This window comes from Cynoglossus semilaevis, chromosome 15 (genome assembly GCF_000523025.1).
Source record: "Cynoglossus semilaevis isolate Cse_v1.0 chromosome 15, Cse_v1.0, whole genome shotgun sequence".
Classification (NCBI taxonomy): Eukaryota; Metazoa; Chordata; class Actinopteri; order Pleuronectiformes; family Cynoglossidae; genus Cynoglossus; species Cynoglossus semilaevis.
This window is the reverse complement of record NC_024321.1, coordinates 19,958,814-19,978,017: the sequence shown is the minus strand read 5'-3', so window position 1 is coordinate 19,978,017 and position 19,204 is coordinate 19,958,814. Positions and strand designations below refer to the sequence as shown.

Here is a 19,204-nt window from a genome sequence, read left to right as displayed (position 1 = left end):
GAGTGCAGGGGGTCATGTGAAAGTCCTGCTAACCCACTGGCCTTCAGGCTTTGGACTGCTGTGAAAATAAAGACAGCATTTCCTGTTCCACTCTGTCTCTACACTTTCTCATGTGACTCCTGAACAGGACCTCAGTTTGAGCCACACCTGACACTGTGGGACTCATACTGTGTGAACTGATTTATCAGGTCTGGTCATTATCATTCATTTTAATTGTAACTGAAACAGTACTTCAGTAAAGTACAAGTGCAAGTACAAGTACAAGTAGCACAGATATAAATACTTCTCAGGTGAGTACAAACATAACATTTTGTTTTTACATATGGTGTATGCATACACACGTGTATAAAAATATAGAGAATACACACACACAAATATATAAATATAGAATACACACACGTATAAAAATATAGAGAATACACACACACGTGTATAAAAATATAGAGAATACACACACACGTGTATAAAAATATAGAGAATACACACACACAAATATATAAATATAGAATACACACACGTATAAAAATATAGAGAATACACACACACAAATATATAAATATAGAATACACACACACACACGTATAAAAATATAGAGAAATCACACACACACACGTGTATAAAAATATAGAGAATACACACACACACGTATAAAAATATAGAGAAATCACACACACACACGTGTATAAAAATATAGAGAATACACACACACACACACACATAAAAATATAGAGAATACACACACGCACACATAAAAATATAGAGAATACACACACACACACATAAAAATATAGAGAATACACACACACACATTTATATAAAAATAGTTTACACACACATATAAACCACTGACTTCATTGTCTTTGCCAAAGTTAGATGGTACCAGAACGGTACCAGAACGGTACCAGAACAAACTGTAAACTTTTGTTCAGCATAAATGAAGATTTTGTTAGAAATGTAGCAGAGGTTAGAGTCTGTGGAACTGTGTCTGTGGAACTGTGTCTGTGGAACTGTGTCTGTGGAACTGTGTTTGTGCTGTAATTATTAATAACACAGATTAACTAGTCTGACCATGCCCCCCCCTCCCCCCCCAGTCCTCTACCCCCCAGTGGTGAATTCTGTGATCATACCTTCTCTGGTCTTCTTCTGCTACAGGTGCTGGACAGACCATGGACCATGGACCATGGACCTCCACCTCTCTCCTGGTTCACCAGCGGTGCTGTTGTGGTTCCTGATCAGAACAACAGAACCACCGTCCAATCCCATCATTCACTGCTGAAGATCTGTAAAAGTCTGCACTCGGAGGTTATCATCAGGCTGGACCCTCCACTGGTCTCTGTCTCCCTCTCTCTGTCTCCCTCTCTCTGCCCCCCTCTCTCTGTCCCCCTCTCTCTGTCTCCCTCTCTCTGCCCCCCTCTCTCTGTCCCCCTCTCTCTGTCCCCCTCTCTCTGTCCCCCTCTCTCTGTCCCCCTCTCTCTGTCCCCCTCTCTCTGTCTCCCTCTCTCTGCCCCCCTCTCTCTGTCCCCCTCTCTCTGTCCCCCTCTCTCTGTCCCCCTCTCTCTGTCTCCCTCTCTCTGCCCCCCTCTCTCTGTCCCCCTCTCTCTGTCTCCCTCTCTCTGTCCCCCTCTCCCTGCCCCCCTCTCTCTGTCTCCCTCTCTCTCTTATAAGGCCTTGGACTCCCAGCCAGGCATTCCTCTGTTTCCTTCTATGGTCAGTGGGAGGAGGGGCCCAGATCAGAGAGTGGCCCCTCTAGACAGGACTGATCGGTGCATGACAGAGGAATGGGGGGGGGGGGGGGGGGGGACGGGGGTAAACTAGTGACCTGTGGAGTCTGGGGAAGATGGAGGGAGAGAGAAAGAAGAAAGAGAAGGAGAGGGAAGTCAAGTGTGTGTGTGTGTGAGTGTAATTAAGGGCAGCTCTGAGACACATTTGTGTGAACCACAGCTGTGTCTCTGAAACTGTGAACATTTTACTCTAATCCACGATGACGTCACGGTGTCTAAACATCAGGCTCTCGGCCTGTCTCCACTTTCTACTGATCCACACAGTGGGAGAGTGTGTTTCCGGAGTGGGCCTGTTGTCGGCCTCTCCTGTCTTAATAAGGTAATGTTTGGATCTGGTTCACTGTTTACAGCAGCCTGAGAAGACAGGGCCATTAGTGAGCAGGGACTAAACTAGATTCATTTGACAATCAATTCTGTTTCCTCATATGGACTGAAGATGGAGTTAGAGAGAACCATGTGAACACATGACCAACAGACGTTTGTGTCTTTGAAGAAGAAATGTGTGAAGGAATATTAAACATTTGAAGTCAATGACAAAAGATTTTTTGTTTCATTTCTGCTGACAGTTAACCATAGTGACAGTGAAGTCATCCCCAGCTCCACCTGATGGGTAAACCAGTTAACCAAACTCATGTGCTTCAGCTTCAAACAGCTTCGAACTGCTAGTTTAAAGACACCGGTGCTGGTAAACTCAATTACTAATGAAACAGTAAAGAAACCTCCACTTCTGTCCAGCTCAACTCTTACACTCAGACGATGTCCAAACCCTGGCTCCTTACGACACACTCATGTGCCGTGGCCCGGTGGTTAAGAACCACTGCTGTCCATCATGAGCAGGTCTACAAGACTGGTACCTGTGCCTCATTACTGTTGAGAACAGCGGTAGAAGGTTCAATCCCTCTTTTCTACCAGGAGGTTTTATGGAACATCAAGATGAATCAACATTTGACCCCTGACCTCTGAGACAGACGTCCACACAGTACACAGACGTCCACAAGATGTTTGACAACAGACTAGTGATGTGCGGATCGATCCTGAAATATCGATACTTCCGATTCTGGATCTTTATGCTCTGAAATCGATTCTGAAATCAAAATATCGATACTTACGCATTCTGAGATGAGGTGTATCCTAAACAGAAACATGGTGAAAAGTATCCAAATGATTGAGATGTTGTCTAAGTGACGCTCGGTTGGTGGGACTACTTCTTCTTCCGCCTGGGTGTGTGCGTCATGCGTAAGCACTGGGGCTCTACTCCGTGCTCTCACTCAGTCACTATTGATGGGAATTTCGGCTCTTTTTTAGAGAACCGGTTCTTTTGGCTCGGTTCACGACTCCGCCTCTTTCGGGTCCCAAATGGCTCCTCAGATTATTTATTTTATTTTTTTTTTTACAAATAACATTTTCAGAGTTTGAAACATTGTTTTGACATATTTTATATGATTGTGTTCTCAGGTTTTTCTATTGTTGTGTTGACTGTATAGTAAATGAGGCAGCTACCTCAGTACACTCCAGAGTTTAAAATAAATAAATAAAAAACTCTGCCTTGGATTCTTAAAGAAGCTATGATTTGAAATACTCATATTTTTTATTATTTAAAAGACAAATGATAAAATATCGGTATCGATATCGGCGATACCAGCCCGAATTTTACTCGGTATCGGATCGGAAAGGAAATGGGTGGTATCGAACATCACTACAACAGACTGGTTTGTGTCACAGGAAAGAAAGACACTGTGATTATACTCAGTGACAGCAGCAGTCCTCTAGTACTGTGTGTGTGTGTGTGTGTGTGTGTGTGTGATTTCATCTTGTAACACTTCAACTTGTCATAGCAGGAAGAGACAGAGATTAGTGCTGCCAGGATTAGAACAGTGTTTACAGGTAGAACTGCGGCTGTTCTGTTTCCTGTCACTTCCTTTACCTTCACTTTGGTAAAAAGACTGTGGACAGTGCCCCCTACTGCATGATAATCCAGGATGAGGACCCTGAGCTGGATCAGCAGTTCCAACTTGCTACGCCTGTTATGAAAGCTGTCCCTATATATATATATATATGTATGTATATATATACATGCACACTGTATATGTCTAAGTATATTTGCATATTTAGGTATATATATATATATAGTGAAAGTGGCCATGTTGGATTTCTGTCTTCACACATCAGTTCACATAGATGAAGACAATACATTTTGTTTGAATAAATTAAATCTAAGTCAATTAGGTCACATGACCACCTTGTTACTTCTGTGTCAGTTATGAAGTTAGAGTCAACAATGATGTCCAACACAAAGGAGAGTTCCAATGTTTTATTTGTGAAATAGTCTCTCTGCTCTTTTTTATAAACATATAAAGACCACGGTGGAGCGCGGTGGTTCAGTGGAGGGGACACAGGATGTACTCTTTTGCCAAGACGTTCCTTTTCTGTTTGCATTTCAACAATGTTTTGATATCTGGGTGAGTCACAGCCACACTGAAGCTCAAAGGCACTGCTGAAAAATCATGGACGAAGCTCCTGGAAATGTTTTATCTTCCTGACTTTCTCCAGAACATCACAAGAAGATTAAAAAAAAAAGAAAAAGAAAAAAGGCTGTGAACGATTCCACCACAGGTTCACAGCTGAGCTGGGCCCGTGTCGTTGACACACACAGACACGGGTCCAACTGAAGCAGCTGTGCTTTAGGTTGATGCTCAACATTAGAACAGGTGAAGGTTCTGGAGGTTCTGGTGGGTTTTCACTCTGATTTAGTGGCTGACCTCTACAGTTGTGGTGTTGGAGAACCTCCTCCTCCTCCTCCTCTTCCCCAGTGGTCAGAGTAAAGTCCATCCACTACAATGGTTCTCCTTCTGCTGCCACATCAGTGTCTAGAACCACCAACCAGTACCAACCACAAAATAAAGTCCACTCCAAAAACATCAAAAAAGATTTGGACATGATTGTAGCAGTGAGGTAGACAGTCTGTGACAAAGGAAGTCCAGGTCAACACCACAGACAGGATGGTGACTAAACCCAACGACCTGGTCCAGAGGTCTAAGCTCTGCTGATTGGCCGAGACACTCAGCAGACGCAGGATGATTGATGAACGGTGCCTGCCTGGAAACCACAACCGTGTGCATTCTTTGGAGGAGTGTGTGTGTGTGTGTGTGTGTGTGTGTGTGTGTGTTTTTAAAGTGCTTTTAACATGCGCTTGCAGCCATATCTCAGCTGATACAGCGCCCCCTACTGCCCTTTCACTGTTGCTGTCCGTGAAGCCGATATACTCGGACTTCACAGCAGTGTGAAAGAACGCAGCACTAACTTACATCTGTGTCCTTCAGACCAATGCCGCTGCAGGAACCTCTGTGACATCACAACAACTCCACCTTCTAGATGTAGTCGTCGTCCACGGGTTCTCCTGGAGTATCACAGTGGTGGAGGAAAAGGACCACCACCCTCTGGAACACTCCTCTTTTGCTCTGACGGCGCTCAGAGATCTCCTCTCCTATGGTCTCCATGCAGATGTCAGCTGAAAGCTGTCCTTTACGCCGCGGGGCGTAGATGGTGGCTGACAGGAGAAAGGTCGAAGGTTAGTTAGTGCGAAGGTGGAGTATGTACATTGTGACAGCAGCTTCACTCACAGCTTTCATCGTCCTCAAAGTCATAACGGGCGTAGCAATTTGGAGCAGCTGACCTCAGGGTCCTCAGCCAGGGAAAATCTGTTATCATGCTATAGGGGGCGCCGTCCACAGTCCCTGAATCACAGAAGGTTAACATATTAGAGGCTAATGATATCAGTCTGTCTTACTGTCCACCGGACCGTCCTGTGTAAGAATGTGTCCACCTCCAAATATATAAAAGAACTGGGGCAGATGTGACTGTTACCCTCCAGTGTATAGATGTCCCTGCCCCAGGGATATCTGGGATATTTCTTGATGTCCTCTTCTGTCCTTGTAGCCTCTGGGAAGAACTCATACTTGATCAACTCTCTGAGGGAAAAAGGGACAGACAGAGACGCACACCAATCAGCTGATGTCTCACTCACATTATGTCTACATTAAGGTTTGACCTAACGGACAGATTCCCTGTCCATTGGACATCTTTGGTCACAGTGAGGTCTCACACAGATGATCTGATCAGCAGTCCAATAGGTTTGGACGGTCTGACTGTGTCCCCAGGGAGGGAGTGGACACGTGACAAGATGAAGGGACGCAGTGACTGAGGACATGAAAAACGAGCAGCCTAATGATGCTAAGCTAAGCTAAGCGATTTGATCCATGTATTAAGACAAACGTTGGTTTATCATTTCCTAGAACAGGTCAGTGAAGCTCACACACACTGTGTGGGTTTATGAGCAGAAATGTTCATGAAGCATGTTGTCCACAACATGGCTCTGGCCAGAAGACACCTCTGGTCAGACCATGTTTTTACACCATTATATATGAAGACATGGGAGTGCTTTTATATGTCGTCATCATCTGTTCACATCACTCACTGACTGATGTTGGCGATTGTGTCCATCCAGCTGCGGATGCGAACCTTGTTTCGAATGTTCGGCGGGTTACTGAACTCGTGCACGATGGCGATGTGGTACGGATACGGACCCTGGAAGAGCTGACGCTCCAACGCTACAGTGTCAATCTGAAAAGAGGGACAAGCAGAGATCACATCCCCGTTTCTACGTCCCCAGACAAACAGACAGACAAACATCTCCCACTTGACTGTAGGTGGAGCTACAGGGTAATACGCTGCTAACAGCTCACCTGATGCATTGGGCGCATGTAGATGATGCGGTTTCTCTCTGGAGGCATTCTTAAAATCTGATCCAGAACCTGTTCCATGTCCAGCTTCTTACACTGAGCATAGTCAAATCTGTTGACTATGGGTGCGTTCTCTACTCTGAGCTGCTTCAACACTCGGCACCTGGTGGCTGCACACACACAGCACAGGAGCAAGGATGGACCGTCATTGATGGACCAGAGATGGACCGTCGTTGATGGACCATCAGAGACAGACCGTCAGAGACAGACCGTCAGAGACAGACCATCATTGATGGACCATCAGAGACAGACCGTCAATGAAACTCAAATATCACAGAGCAGATGTTCATTAGTTTGTTGAAGGACTTCTTCAGCCTCAGTCATCTGAGAATATTTAAAACATTACCATGGATGAACATCATCTTGGGACAGTCTTTGAGGACCAGGTCAGTGATTCCACAGTTTGTGACAGTGATGCCGACCAAGTTCTTACTCTTCAGAGACAAAACCTGTAAATAAACAACCAAACCTGTTTGAAACCTCACCTCTCTGTCGTTCAGCTTCTAAGCCTACGACTAGGGAACCTTTTCTGTCACTTTGTGGACATTTTCTCCAGTTGATGGCTTCACTGTCTACAGTTTTGTGTGTGTGTGTACCTGTACATGGTCATCCTCAGTGACTGGGTCGGACGTACTGGTTGATTTGTCAGCCATTCGTTTTCTCCTCACTGCAACTCGAGGCCTGGCTCTTGGAAGATCTATACAACAACCAAAAAACTATTTTTAACCCAAATAGTTTGAAACGTCAGCCTTAAATTCTGAGTAGCAGCTTCTCTTTCCTTACCCGTCTCAGGTACCAGGGACACAGAAGACATACGAGTGCGAGAGCGGGTCAAAGGTCTTCTTGGGACGAAGTCCTGCTCTCTGACCTGACCAGCAGGGGTTCCTGCAGTCCCTCTGATGGACGGGCTGCCGTCTCCTGCCCCTGCTCTAGAGGGAGCCACTGTTTTATCATTAGTGCCTCCTCCACCTGAAGTCCTATCATTGGTTGTTGTTGTTGTCGTTGTTGTTGTTGTTCTGTGGCTCGACGCTTGGATCATTCTCCCACATCCACCCAGTGGCCTGGTGGATGTTGCTCCGCCTCCCACTGCAGCTCCAGCCTCAACCACAGAGGGAGCTGTAGGCCTGACTCTGCTCCTGGTGGCTGTTCCAGGGATGACGGAGGTGGGCGGTGTCCCACAGTCGCTCCTGTGAGCCGGCTCCTGAGCCTCTGTGCTCACTCCTTTGCTGCTGCTCCTCCTGCTATTCTCTGCAGCAGCCTTCATGTCTGCCTTGATCTGTTCACTCGTCACCTGGCAGCTCTTCTCACAGCTGCTGATGGACGGTCGGGCCTTGGTCCTGCCCTCTGACCCGGACGCAACTGCACTGTTGCTCCGCCGCAGAGGAGTCTTTCCTTTACCTGGAAACACACACAGTGAAACTGTGATCCAGTCCAATCACCGATGTGTAATGAAATACTGACAAAACGAGCGGATGAACGAACATGGCAATCTCTGAATCTGATTTAGAGGAAGGCGGTGACAGAGACACAGTAAAACATTTAATTATAATATATTTTTAGTTAACCAGGTCGGTTTGAACCGTAGGTGGCAGTATGCTCCTAAAAACATTGGTTGTGACCCACTATCAAACCCAGACAGAGACATTCAGGTGTTGGAACAGAACATGGGAAGAACTGGTTCCACAGACACCAACAGTGTTCTCCAGAGTTCCTGTAAAGAAAGGAACTCTTTCTGTTGTTGTTGTTTCATATACTGACAGTTAACCAGGTCAACCAGACCAGACCAGTTTGACCAGTATAAACAGAGCAGATCAATGGTGATGTCAGTTGGTGATGGGATTTGACCCAGTTCTGACAGAGAGGAGATCAGTGGATTTGGTCACAGTTTGACTGAAGGTCGTTTGTTTTAAAGAAAAAACGTATCGTTAGATCCAAACTAAATACTGATCCTTATGGTGGAGAAGAGTTGATCGTTGCCTGTATTTAAACATTTGCATCTGTTTTTTACTCTGGAGTACAACACATAAAACAGCAATGAATCATTTGCTTTCTTTTTGTAGACTAGTGTGTGAAATTTCACACTAGGGTGTGTTGTGAATGGAGAGCTTGGTTGACCTTCTGTACAGGAAGCTGGCTGCTGTAAAGGGGAAGCTGCCGGTATCAGCCTTGAAACGAGGCCGTCGTCCTCTTCACTGTCTGAGTCTGATATGACCACTGCAGCCTTGGGGACATCAGCAGTGGACGGTCTGCACTGCTGGACTAAACCACTGGGACCTGGAGAGGGGACACGAGAGAGCTGAGATGAAAACTGCTGCCTCCTCACAGAGAATGAAAACTCACAGAAGCACACCTGCTTGTTCCTCATCAGGAAACGGAGAGGTTTCAGCTGCCTGACCACTTCCTGAAGCTGCGTTGGCTCCTTCCACACTCTCCTCTCTGTTGCCTCCTTTCAGGCCAAGCTGAGGTTCAGCCTCCATGTTGTTCTCCTCCAGGATCACCTCCTCCTCATCTTCTGCCTCTTCTACCATTCCATTAACCTCAACTGGTGCTGCGTTCGTTTACAGACAAAAACAACAGTTATGTTTGACTTTGCTCATCAGTTACTGTGTAGTTACACTGTAATCAGTACAGGGGTCAGGGTCAGGGATAGAACAGAACAGTTGCCTGCAGAGCAAATAAGAGTCTAAGATCTATGAACCGTGCAGCCCTCACTGTAGGAAGAGCTTGAGTGTCAGAGAGTGTCCAGTGATGACATTACTGTCCTAGTCAGAAGAAGCAGCTGAGCAGATAAAGACATCCACTACAGTCACAGCCTCTGCACATGTTCATTCATTTCAGCTTCAAGTTCATATCCAGGAAAAGGCGACCAAAACAACGAGGGCAAACAAGGGGTCAAGGGCTCAAGTAAAGTGAACTACACGTCATTGTGACACACCACTGCACCACAGCACACAATTAAACGTGACCTCTGCTTTTAACCCATCACCACAGTCAGCAGGGGGCAGCTTCACAGTAAGCGCCGGGGAGTAGTGTGTGGGGACGGTGCCATGCTCAGAGGTAACTTGGAACCTGAAGCCTTCCGGACCCAAGTCGGCTTCCTTAACCAACTAACTCACCACTGCCACTACAAGGAGTCACTCCTCTGTCCTTACCATTCTGCTGCTGCCTTTGGTTGTTGTTGACAGCTGGAGGAGCAGGGGGGAGGTTGGCCTCGTTGTTGTTGTGGTGGTTGTTGTTGTTGTTCTCATTCTCATTGTTGGAGTTCTGGTTGCTGACCAGGGCTGAGGACACTCCAATCCCAGTCCCTGCACTCAGACCCACCCTGGCACAGCCCTAAAAACACACACACACACACACACATCTATCTATCTATCTATCTATCTATATATCACATGTGTGTGTACACATGTGGTTATAGTAATGAGCAGGTCCTAAACATCACCTTGGGTGGTTCTCTAAACATCTGGTCCAGACAGATGAACTCCAGACTTGGCAGCAGCTCAATGAACTGAGAGAAAGACTCCAGTTTTATAGCGTGACAGCGTACGAGGGTGAGGTCCACCAGGCGACTCCATCTAGAATGATCTACAAACACACAGAGTTTGGACCTCGATAACCTGGTACCAGGGCCCACAGCGAGTCAGGTTGGTAGTTTACCTGTAATCCAGTGGTGGGGGTTGTGGAGGTGGGGGCAGTTGTAGATGAGCAGGTATTTGACATTGGTAAACACCTCGTTCACCACCTTTATGCCAATATCTGTGATGATGCCTGGGTTCTCAATCACATCGGCCAGACCGTACTTCACCAGCTCCGAGTGACTCATCTTACCTGGGCACAGGTAGACCTCACTCAGTCAAAGTCAAGACCTTCAGAACATCTAAAGGTTGAATGTTGGCCACTTACACTGGAGCAGAAATTCATCAACAAATCCCAGATGAAGAGTTTCAAACTGTGGGAACTCCAGCTCGGCCATTTTGAGAGCTGAGAAAACTCCATCTTTGGTCAGCGAGGGCTGAATACGCAGCTCATGTAGCCTGTGGAGAAAGAAGACAATCACAGTGAAACAGCAGGTGTCTGGACACTGCACGCACACACGCACGCACGCACGCACACACACACACACACACACACACACACACAGTGTGGTTAAAAGAGCTGGGTGAGAACCTGCGGGCGGCAGTGATGATGAGGTAGCCCAGGTCCACCTCCAGAGCGTTCTTACAGGCTCCAAAGACGATGGTGTGCAGGTTTCTAAACCCTCCTGTCGACAAACACACAATCACAGAAGACCAGTGTTCGTTGGAGCCGACATTCACCTCACCTCAAGTCTACAACAGATATTTCTGTTTAGCTTGGACATGACCAAGGGTGTGTGTGGTCTTCACCTGATCTCCAACTGTCCTCCACCACATGTTGGATCAGTCCTCCCAGGAAGGGAACTCTCACCAGCTCTAGCTGCTCCAGGTTTCGCGCTGATGCTAAACCTGTGACCAGGGGAACATATTTGAGGGAGTTGGTTGGTCCTGCACAGTTCCTCATGACAAAGGTTCTCAAGCTCACACACAGGAAATCCTTAAAGGGTTGTGGTTTGGTGAACCGGACCCACTTCACGTACAGGTGCCGCAGCATGGATATACAGGGAATCTCTGGGACATTGACTCCTACAATCAGAAACACATGTTCGTTGAAAAGAACAAAAACAACTAGCGCAAAGAGGATCGACTGTCAATGATGTCACAACACTGATGATGTCATAGCCTACGCCAAACCTCAAACCTAACTGACAATCATCCTACAGATAGAGGAGGGCTGGTTTGAGGGTGAGAAGTTACTCACCCACAAGATGTAGAGTCTGGATCTTTGCAGTTATGGGAATGCTCAGTTTGTTTTCTGCAGGAATGGGAAACGCACCGTTACGGTTGCGAAACTTTCCTAATATGTGAACCTGGGGCATGTAGTTCCATATGGCCTCCACCAACTCCAGATGAGAGGTCTCCACACCCTGACAGGAGAGGCAGAGTTAGTGGTCAGAGAGAGGGAGGGGTGGGGGGGCGGGGAGGGCACACATGAACTCCTGAAGCTTTGAACCAAGAACCTCGTGCTGCTGTCGCCTGACTAGTCCATCAGACAGGGTGTTGATGGACAAAGATCAGGTGTCTAAGGTAGGTGCCAGGTCAACATGGTATTTGGGATACATTTAATCCGGGTGCAGGTGTACACAGATACTTTCACAACACGAGACTGTAGTACTGCATTCCTCCTACACTGGAGACTAACCAGTAGATTGGGACAGGCCTGCAGAGCCTCCAGCACTCCTGGTATACTGAAGGCCTCGTAGCCTCGGACTCTCCTCCTCTCCAGATATCGAGGGTGGAGGCCGTAAAGCTGCTCCAGGTCTGGCATCTTCTTTAGAAGGAGAAGGAAACTGCTGTCTGTGAAGCCTGAGGCAGAGAAGAAGACAAGAAGAGAAAGTCAACTCTGTGTCACACCACTGCACCACCGCACAAAGCCAAACGTGAGCTCTGCTTTTAACCCATCACCAAAGTCTGTGGTGAATTGGCAGCTGGGGGACTCGAAACTGAAAAGCTGCCGGACCCAAGTCCGCTTCCTTAACCACTAAGCCACCACTGCCCCGTAGTGGGGCAGGATAGGACACACTGCTGGCAGACACATGTGAACAGACTGTGGCGGGCTCTTCACCTGAGGGCATGTACTCCCACCAACGACCAGCACACAGGTCCACCACTTTGACCACTCGCAGGTACAGGGTCACAGCTTCCCGGAGCTTCCTGGACAGACTCTCCATACACATGATGTCCTTCATGGGGAGGTACCTGCAAAAAACATTTATTTGAAACCATGTAGTTCCTGTTTGAACAGGAAGTTTGTTCTGTTCAAATACCTGAAGACATGACACAGGACTTCATGGGACAGCTCGTTGATGTAGTCCTTCGACTCGCTGGGACTTGATGACACTGTCCCACCAGTGTTGCTGCCCAATAACTGGACCTTTGAAGATTTCCTCCTTGGACCCATTGGGACTGCCCTGGGCTTTGACCCGCACACCCTCACTGCTGGAGCCCAAAGTCTGTTTTCTACCAAGCATGAACTCAGATCTGGATAAAAGCACACACTTATGAGAAATATGATGGCCATCTGTCGTTTACTCGGGTCATTGTACATGACAGTCGTACAGTGCAGCCCGACAGGCTAATACCTTAGCTGAAGGAGCTACAACACAAACACAAACCAACTCCACTACAACACCTCACGGTGACACCGCCACACTGAGCTTTCTGACCCACAACACTACGAACGAACGGTGTTGCTGCTCACACTTCAGATTAAAACGCGTTCATCTGCTCAACCTCAAATGACTTTCTGTCAAAGCTAGCTCAGTTAGCACGGCTGCAGCTACACAAAGGAGTAAATGAGTGTGTGAGTCTGTGACTGCAGTGTCTCTACCTGTGTTTCTGTCGCACAAACACTGCGCTTCTCTGCCTCCATCCTGCCAGAGTTCAAGTTTCACATAAACACAGCTGTGAACTATGTTGATCTCGTCAACTCCAGCCGTTGCTTCTTCTTCTTCTTCGTCTGCTGCTGCTTCTTCTTCGTCGTCGACTGCAGTTGTCGTTGCTGTTGCTGCTTCTTCTTCGTCGTCGCCGTCGACTGCAGTTGTCGTTGCTGCTGCTTCTTCTTCTTCTCTTTCCGGCGGACTGTACGATGTCTGGCGCTATACTGCCCCATCGCCACAAACCAACTGAAAGCCCGTTTTGTCATTTCCATTTTAAAGGTACACGGCTAATAATTCTGTATCGTCTGGTGGTTCTGTGTCAGCTCTCCTGACCATCGACCATCAGCCTGAGAACAATACGAACGTTTGGTTCCTTCAGCTTTCTTAATAAAAATGATAGAACAACAACGTTTCATGGTCAGGTGAGGCTCTGTCTTGCTTTACCGCTGGTTTAAAATCCTAGCAGATAGCATCACGCTTTTGTTTTTACAAATTCTGACAAAAAATTAATAAAAAAAAAAAACAAGAAAGTTATAGGATGTTTGTAAATGTTCTACATAGGGTTATAATTTATAAAAGTGTCTTTCTCCATTGATGGTGTAAAGCTCCCCTCAGAGACCAAACATGTTTATTCTAACATTACTTTAAAAAGATTCCCAAATAACAAGTACAGACATTACAGACCTTTTACGTCTCACGTTAGTCAACACTCCTGGTTACCTAGTTAGCTGAGGTGGAGCCAGCCTCCGTCCACTGGCTGATGTAGGTATGCACTGTGATCCAGAAATAAGTAGAGAAAACTACTAAAACTAATAAAACATGCAGAGAATGAAAAGCCAAGTGAGCAGGACAGAGAGAAGTCTTTACCAAAATAAGTAGCAAAAGAAAATAATGTCTTGAAAGAACAGTAAGGTGATGGAGGTCAGCTTCTCAGCACCTCCACCCGTGTCCATGATCAACCCCACTTCACCTCAGTCTGCACTGGTCCAAATCCTCTGGACACAAAGAATCATTTTATAGTCCAATAAATTGACTATAATAAACCAGAGTGTGTTTGTCCAATGAAGGAGAAGAGCGACTGCGTTTATTTACTTTCATTACCCAGGATTCCTGCTACAACTGCTCTGACAGCACTGCACCTGATGTTTACAGATTTTGAATTTCCTTCATTTCAACCCCTGATGTCAGCACATCAGAAAACAGGAAACACCGAATATGGCTGACAAAAAGTGCACTTGAAATAAAAACTTTTTAACGTTTTTGTAAGGCCATATCCCACAGGAACGTTGAGAATATGAAAATGTCTGTGTGTCAGTGAACCACACAGACGTCCAGTATACAGAATCTGGCTCGACACGTCGGACACGGGACTGTACTGGACAACCAGGTCTCTGGTCTCTGCTGGTCCTGACGGCTGGCAAACCATCGGCCCAGGCAGGACAAACACCACATAGGTCTGCAGAAGCAGGGCTGGCAGTCTGACTCGTTGTCACCTCCTGAAACACACACACACACACACACACACACACACACACACGGTCTAAGTTAGCTGATGGTTCAAGTTAACTGATGGTTCAAGTTAACCGATGGTTCAAGTTAACTGATGGTCTAAGTTAGCAGATGGTTCAAGTTAACCAATGGTTCAAGTTAACCAATGGTTCAAGTTAGATGATGGTTTATCATCAACTTTTCACCTTTACTTTAACTAGCCTCTCTTTCTTTATTCAAACTGATAATGACCTCCCTGAACAATTTGTTTGCAATAAAATGCTGAATAGAATGACAACAATCTGCTAAAAAGTTGGATGATCATTTTCATGAAGCCAAATGAATTGAATTTCTTTGCTTTTTAACCTTTTTGGACAAATTCACCTTCTGGGCGACAGAGTCTGAGCAGCTTCGTGTTTGCTGGAACCTGCATACAGCCAATACAGAGCTCCACCTCCTGGATGGAGAGAGGAAACATCCTTCAGTCAGTCCACTCTACGCTGGTCTTCTCAGGAGACTGATCAGTGACTCACCTGTCCAGTGGGCAGGCCATAGGGCTGGTTGAGCGCCACCTGTGCTCTGAACGTATCCAGGAACAGTTCACTGATGGTCTGGTGAATCACCACATCAGCAGAGTTCCTGATTGGAGCACGCAGCTTATCCCTCAGATCGGCGTACTCTGTGGAGTTGAGCCTGGAGAGAACGACCATTTATTCAGTGAGAGACTGTGGACACAGAACAAACAACAGGTTTGTCATGAACTAAAGTCAGATCACCTGATGTCAAAGGGCCTGATGGCTGGGTTGATGCTGCTCACTCTCATGGTGAGGATCTGAGCCGGGGACAGAGAGTCTGGACTCAGCTGGTGCTGCCTGGACTCTGTCACCGTGACATGACAGTCATTTTGTAAGGCCATGTAGACGTGATAGGTGGTCACCTGAAGGCAGACGGCACGGTGGCGCTCTTCACTCCATTCATCTTTTTCTCCATAGTTAAAATAGTGATTGATAGTATTTTTATGAACAAATCTTACGTTTTAAAGAATGAGATCAAAATGAAAAGCTAGATGTATCGTCATGGAGACGACCGCTTGTTAGTTTTGTTATGGTCAAGTGTCAGACTAACTTTTCCACCGCTGAGGAAACCATCACCTCCCTGTCTGGTACCTAGTTCCACCAGGACCCTAACGGTAACAGTCCAACCCTGGTCATGTGACCTCCAGACTCACCTTCAACACCCAGTTGTCAGTGACGATGACGCGAGCTCCAGGGGCTCCTGTAGCGAACTTGTCGATGCGTCTGAACTCAGTGTTGATGCTGGACGCAACAGAACCCCAGCTCAAGAACGGAGGCTGCGTGTGGGCCCGCAGTCCCAGGCTGATGGGATGGTTTCTCCACTGATGACAGGACCAGTAGAAGACAAGCGTCCAGCTGGCCAAATGGAGACAGACAGACAGGAGGACAAAAGTCTTCCAACTGCTGCTGAGCTGAGGGGGAGACACAGAGGGTTAGGGTGAAGACGTGACACAGAGAGAGTGGAGGACAGAGGGGAGGACAGAGCGGAAGAGACACAGACCTGGTGAATGTTTCCCAAGTTTTTCTCTGGAACAGCAATCGTCATTCCCAGATAGTAACCTGCACAGAGGAGAAGCGTTAGGAACTATGACCGACAGCCACGTCACCTGTCCATGGAGACCGAAAACAGGGTGACGTCATGAATCTGTAAAAGTTCTGTTTCGCTCCAACCACAAAGCTAGATCTTTACATTGGTGTTGAATTTCCCTCAAACCTTCAGTCCGTTTTACCGCAGGACGTGTGACGTATGACATCAGCAGTGAGGTCACCGCTGATGGCTGACCAGTGTGGGGGGGACACACGGGTCAGGAGTCGGTTACCTATAGGCAGTGCAGAATGGAGCAGCAGGGTGACACTAGTTCTGCGGACGTGGTAATGGATGAAGGCCACATCCTCGCTGCCCAACCAGGACGAAAACAGGTTCTGTACCGTCAACCCGGCGGAGCGGAACTCGTTAGGAGTGAAGACGAAGCAGAGAGCGAAGACGACGTAGACCAGAGTGAAGCTGAGCTCCGGGCTCTCCATGATGGTCCGCTAACAGCTGAGCCACAGCTTTAGACCCCTTACTGTTCTACACATCTTTGAAAATAACACCAGGTGACGTCATCACGCTTCCTTATATGTTTACGACTACGTCTTTTCTTCTTTGAACTTTATACGCTACCTGTCGCTCACCGAATGACACTGCTGCCGCCTGGCGGAAGAAGCTAAAAAAACTCCTTTACGTCAACTTGACTTTACAAAGAAAACTGTAGCGACGTCTTTTGTTGTCCCGGAAACATTCGTGTTTTAAACAGCAAACAGAACAAATGAAAAACATTCGGTTTTTCAATTATTTCAAATGTGTGGATAGAAAGGTAGCACTGGAAAACTGACCCAGTAGGTGGCAGTACAGAGTCTCAAAATCGACCAGCTTAAATGAAAGGATTTTTATTAATTAATCCATGAAAATGTCACCTGTGAAAACACATCTGACATTGATGTATATGATGTTGACAGGATGGTCAACATTTTGGTGTGTGCGTGTGTCCACTTTCAACAGGAATACTGTGATGTGAGGACAGAGAAGACACACAGACTGGAGGGGTGAGGGGGGGTGCAGTTAAGGCACTTTAATGTCACAGTTTACACAGATATTCTTCAAACAGAGTGTGTCCACATCCAACAGAAGACCAGACCAGGTCCACTGGTCCAGGTCCACTGGTCCAGGTCCACTGGTCCAGGTCCACTGGTCCAGTGGGTCGTCTTTTTACCAGTTCACTGCAGCTCTACTGATGGGAAGACTGTACGGAAAACTTCCAAAATAAAAACACTGCCATGTTATATGAATAACAGTAATACTCCTTACAGTACTACTCTGACAGGTGAGGGAGGGGCGAGACGGGGGGCGGGGGGGTGTTATTAGACTATTCATAGATGGGCTGGAGACAAAAACATCAGACCCATGTTGGACTGTTGACTGTCCAGCTGCGGCCCAGCCCGCTCTCTGGTCCTGGTGATGACCAGAGACTGGGTCACACCAACGGCCGTGGGTTTTAAAGTCAGCTGACTGACTAACAGTGTTGTGACAGTGTAGTGATGCTGTAGTAGCAGTGTCAACATGACTGAAATGTTCTTTGACTTTGACGGTGAAACTGTACGATTGTCCCCAGGAACAAAGGAAAGACTGGGACTGATGAGGACCCTGGTACTGTTGGAGAACTTCAGGACTGGGACGGTGTGGACGTGAAGTGACTGTTAAAGGCACTGTGTTAGTCTGTGTGGGGGGGGGTGCATTCTAACTGGACGGAGCAGACGACCAATCATGGCTTAGCAAAGAGTCATCGTTGTCACGTCAGTCAAGTTCTAACTCATCAGGAAGCTGCAACACAGAGGAGCAGATTTGGTCAGAACAAAAACAGACGGTCAAAGCAAAAACAGACGGTCAAAGCAAAAACAGACGGTCAAAGCAAAAACAGACGGTCAAAGCAAAAACAGACGGTCAAAGCAAAAACAGACGGTCAAAGCAAAAACAGACGGTCAAAACAATAACAGACGGTCAGAACAATAACAGACGGGCAGAACAATAACAAACGGTCAGAACAATAACAGACAGAGCAATAACAGACGGACAGAACAAAACCAGACGGTCAGAACAATAACAGACAGAGCAATAACAGACGGTCCGACAAATAACAGCCGGTCAGAACAAAAACATGCGGTCAGAACAATAACAGACAGAGCAATAACAGACGGTCCGACAAATAACAGCCGGTCAGAACAAAAACAGACAGAGCAATAACAGACGGACAGAACAAAACCAGACGGTCAGAACAATAACAGACGGTCAGAACAATAACAGACGGTCAGAACAATAACAGACAGAGCAATAACAGACGGACAGAACAAAACCAGACGGTCAGAACAAACCCAGACGGTCAGAACAAACCCAGACGGTCAGAACAATAACAGACAGAGCAATAACAGACGGTCAGAGAGGTGAGAAGAACTGGTCAGATCACACACCTGTATGGATAACCATGGTACTTGGCTCTGAATATGGACAACAACCAGCTGAAGAACAGCACCACCAGGCTGATACCTGCTACACACATGACTGACACACACACACACACACACAGACACAGGTTGTGTTCAGGCTCCTGAGGTCCTGAATGTCCAAAAGTTCAGTTGTGAACATTAAAACTAATGTGGACCAGGATCAGTTCCAGCTGTCCTGGTCTCTGAGGGGACCGTCTGGAGCAGGAACCACTGGTTGGTGACCTCTGATTGGAGTAACATTTTGAAGGATGTTCAACATTTAGACAAAAACATACAGTGTGTGTGTGTGTGTGTGTGTGTGTACGTACTCTTCCTCTTCCCAATGTCCACATCAGACGTGGCTGCTTCACACAGCAGCACGATTCCCATGGTAACGGCAGCATCTGACACAAAGGTCAAGGTTCGAACAGAATGTACAGCTAAAGGTATAAACACAAGTATAGGTGTGACATCGCTCCACTCAGACTGAGGGTTATAATCAAAATAAAGCTCCGGCTCCAGCTCCAG

At 46.8% G+C, this 19,204-nt stretch overlaps 3 protein-coding genes and 1 long non-coding RNA gene across 6 annotated transcripts in view; all 4 read right to left on the bottom strand.

The window, feature by feature from the left end:
- The window catches only part of LOC112488171 (uncharacterized), a 5,349-nt gene extending 3,901 nt beyond the window's left edge, over nt 1-1,448 (bottom strand). For both annotated transcript variants that reach the window (XR_003051992.1, XR_003051991.1), the window contains exon 1: nt 1,128-1,448. This is a non-coding gene — a long non-coding RNA (uncharacterized LOC112488171). The remainder of the gene's footprint in view (nt 1-1,127) is intronic.
- A 2,629-nt stretch (nt 1,449-4,077) lies between these two features.
- On the bottom strand, nt 4,078-13,559 carry fbxo38 (F-box protein 38). Its single transcript, XM_008327699.3, has 21 exons — nt 13,046-13,559; nt 12,483-12,696; nt 12,281-12,414; nt 11,858-12,021; nt 11,417-11,582; nt 10,966-11,241; nt 10,748-10,841; nt 10,484-10,614; nt 10,238-10,408; nt 10,023-10,165; nt 9,733-9,913; nt 8,931-9,128; nt 8,696-8,854; nt 7,364-7,978; nt 7,177-7,277; nt 6,927-7,029; nt 6,524-6,690; nt 6,256-6,401; nt 5,646-5,749; nt 5,402-5,515; nt 4,078-5,328 (listed from the first exon to the last, which is right to left on the bottom strand). Exons 2-21 carry the CDS (start codon nt 12,614-12,616, stop codon nt 5,150-5,152), a joined length of 3,480 nt encoding a protein of 1,159 aa, XP_008325921.1. The 5' UTR covers nt 12,617-12,696; nt 13,046-13,559; the 3' UTR covers nt 4,078-5,149.
- A 584-nt stretch (nt 13,560-14,143) lies between these two features.
- Nucleotides 14,144-16,800, bottom strand: tmem129 (transmembrane protein 129, E3 ubiquitin protein ligase). 2 transcript variants are annotated; one of them, XM_008327701.3, is made up of 7 exons: nt 16,477-16,800; nt 16,158-16,216; nt 15,811-16,068; nt 15,359-15,519; nt 15,116-15,275; nt 14,967-15,039; nt 14,144-14,590 (listed from the first exon to the last, which is right to left on the bottom strand). In XM_008327701.3, the coding sequence occupies exons 1-7, from the start codon at nt 16,679-16,681 to the stop codon at nt 14,406-14,408; spliced, it is 1,101 nt and encodes a 366-aa protein (XP_008325923.1). In that variant the 5' UTR covers nt 16,682-16,800; the 3' UTR covers nt 14,144-14,405. The 2 variants fall into 2 exon arrangements, with proteins under 2 accessions (XP_008325923.1, XP_016894832.1); XM_017039343.2 differs by having other exon boundaries at nt 16,347-16,487.
- Nucleotides 16,801-17,243: 443 nt separating this feature from the next.
- LOC103391437 (magnesium transporter protein 1) overlaps nt 17,244-19,204 on the bottom strand; it is a 5,228-nt gene continuing 3,267 nt past the window's right edge. Inside the window, exons 8-10 of the mRNA XM_008327703.3 lie at nt 19,006-19,080; nt 18,662-18,752; nt 17,244-18,017 (exon numbers count right to left, since the gene is read on the bottom strand). Coding sequence (XP_008325925.1) covers nt 18,002-18,017; nt 18,662-18,752; nt 19,006-19,080 — 182 coding nt within the window. The 3' untranslated portion in view covers nt 17,244-18,001. The remainder of the gene's footprint in view (nt 18,018-18,661; nt 18,753-19,005; nt 19,081-19,204) is intronic.